This window comes from Acyrthosiphon pisum, chromosome A2, assembly GCF_005508785.2.
Source record: "Acyrthosiphon pisum isolate AL4f chromosome A2, pea_aphid_22Mar2018_4r6ur, whole genome shotgun sequence".
In the NCBI taxonomy this organism is placed as follows: domain Eukaryota; kingdom Metazoa; phylum Arthropoda; class Insecta; order Hemiptera; family Aphididae; genus Acyrthosiphon; species Acyrthosiphon pisum.
The window spans coordinates 6,174,332-6,175,599 of NC_042495.1; the positions used below are offsets into that span (position 1 = coordinate 6,174,332).

The 1,268-nt window shown below is 25.3% G+C and overlaps 1 protein-coding gene across 1 annotated transcript in view; it reads left to right on the plus strand.

Annotated features, from left to right (window-relative positions):
• LOC100569698 (protein split ends-like) overlaps nt 1-195 on the plus strand; it is a 10,953-nt gene extending 10,758 nt beyond the window's left edge. Inside the window, exon 7 of the mRNA XM_029491009.1 lies at nt 131-195. Within this exon, the coding sequence (XP_029346869.1) occupies nt 131-195 (65 nt within the window). The remainder of the gene's footprint in view (nt 1-130) is intronic.
• The last annotated feature ends 1,073 nt before the right edge of the window (nt 196-1,268 follow it).

Below are 1,268 nucleotides of genomic sequence, written 5' to 3' on the forward strand. Positions count from 1 at the left end.
GTAATAATACACTTTTTTTAAACAGCTTATCAAAATTAAATACATTTAATTCGTTATATATAGTATCAGTACTTGTGTAACTAGGTAATTTTAATATAAATTTAATTAATTTATTCATAATTGTTTTTAGTTTATTTAAATGAGTATCATTTACCAACATCAACCCCAACTCTCAATACCATACGTAATAACTGATTGAACGAGTGAGATATAAATTATTCTTAATTGTATTTTATCGAGTATAGATCTAAGGTTACGAAAAATATAAAAGAATTTACGACTTAATGATATTAAATGTTCAATTTGATTTTTCCATATTAAACGCGATTCAATATAATTATAATCCTAGATACTTTATACAATTAACGTTTTCTATACATACACATGCACAGTTTAGGTCATTATTCGCTAGGCACATGTTTGAATGTTCACAGATTTTTAAATTGTTCTGAATATCAATATTAGTTACGTTAAAAACAATGTGTTTGATTTTATTCAGATTTAACTCAAGAAGATTGTTATTAAACCATGATTTAACAGTATTAAAAATAACATTTGCTTTAATATATAATTCTTCTATATTTTTATCATGTATAAGAATAACTGTGTCATCAGCAAAACACATAATTTCAGCTTCTGTATTAATATTAAGTAAACCATTTATATATAGAATAAAAAATATCGGACCCAAGACTGTTCCCTGAGGTACACCATGGTTGACTGATAAAGACTGACTTAATTTATCATTAATTTTGACTATTTGATGTCTATCACTTAGATATGAACTAATTAGTTTATTTGCAATACCTCGGATTCCAGCATAATTTAATTTATTAAAGTAATAATTGATGGTTCACACAATCAAATGCCTTCTTATAGTTCTTAATATCTAGGAATATACCTAATACTTTATTATTTTGGTCAAGATGTTCATGCACATACTTGTTAAGAAAAAAATGGGCATCTCTTGTAGATTTTCCCTTTAGAAACCCAAATTGATTATTAGAAAAAAATGTGTTTTTGTCTAGAAATGATATAATTCTATATTTAATACATTTTTCATAGATTTTAGACAAGGTTAATGATAGGGAGATTGGTCTATAATTACTACACAATAGTTTATCTCCCTGTTTATGAATAGGAGTAACCATACATTTTTTAAAATAAGTTGGATATGTGCCAGAAGACATAGATAAATTAAATAATATCATTAGAGGGAGGGACTATCAGCAATATTTTTAAGTATAAAGTTTGTGATTCCATATTCA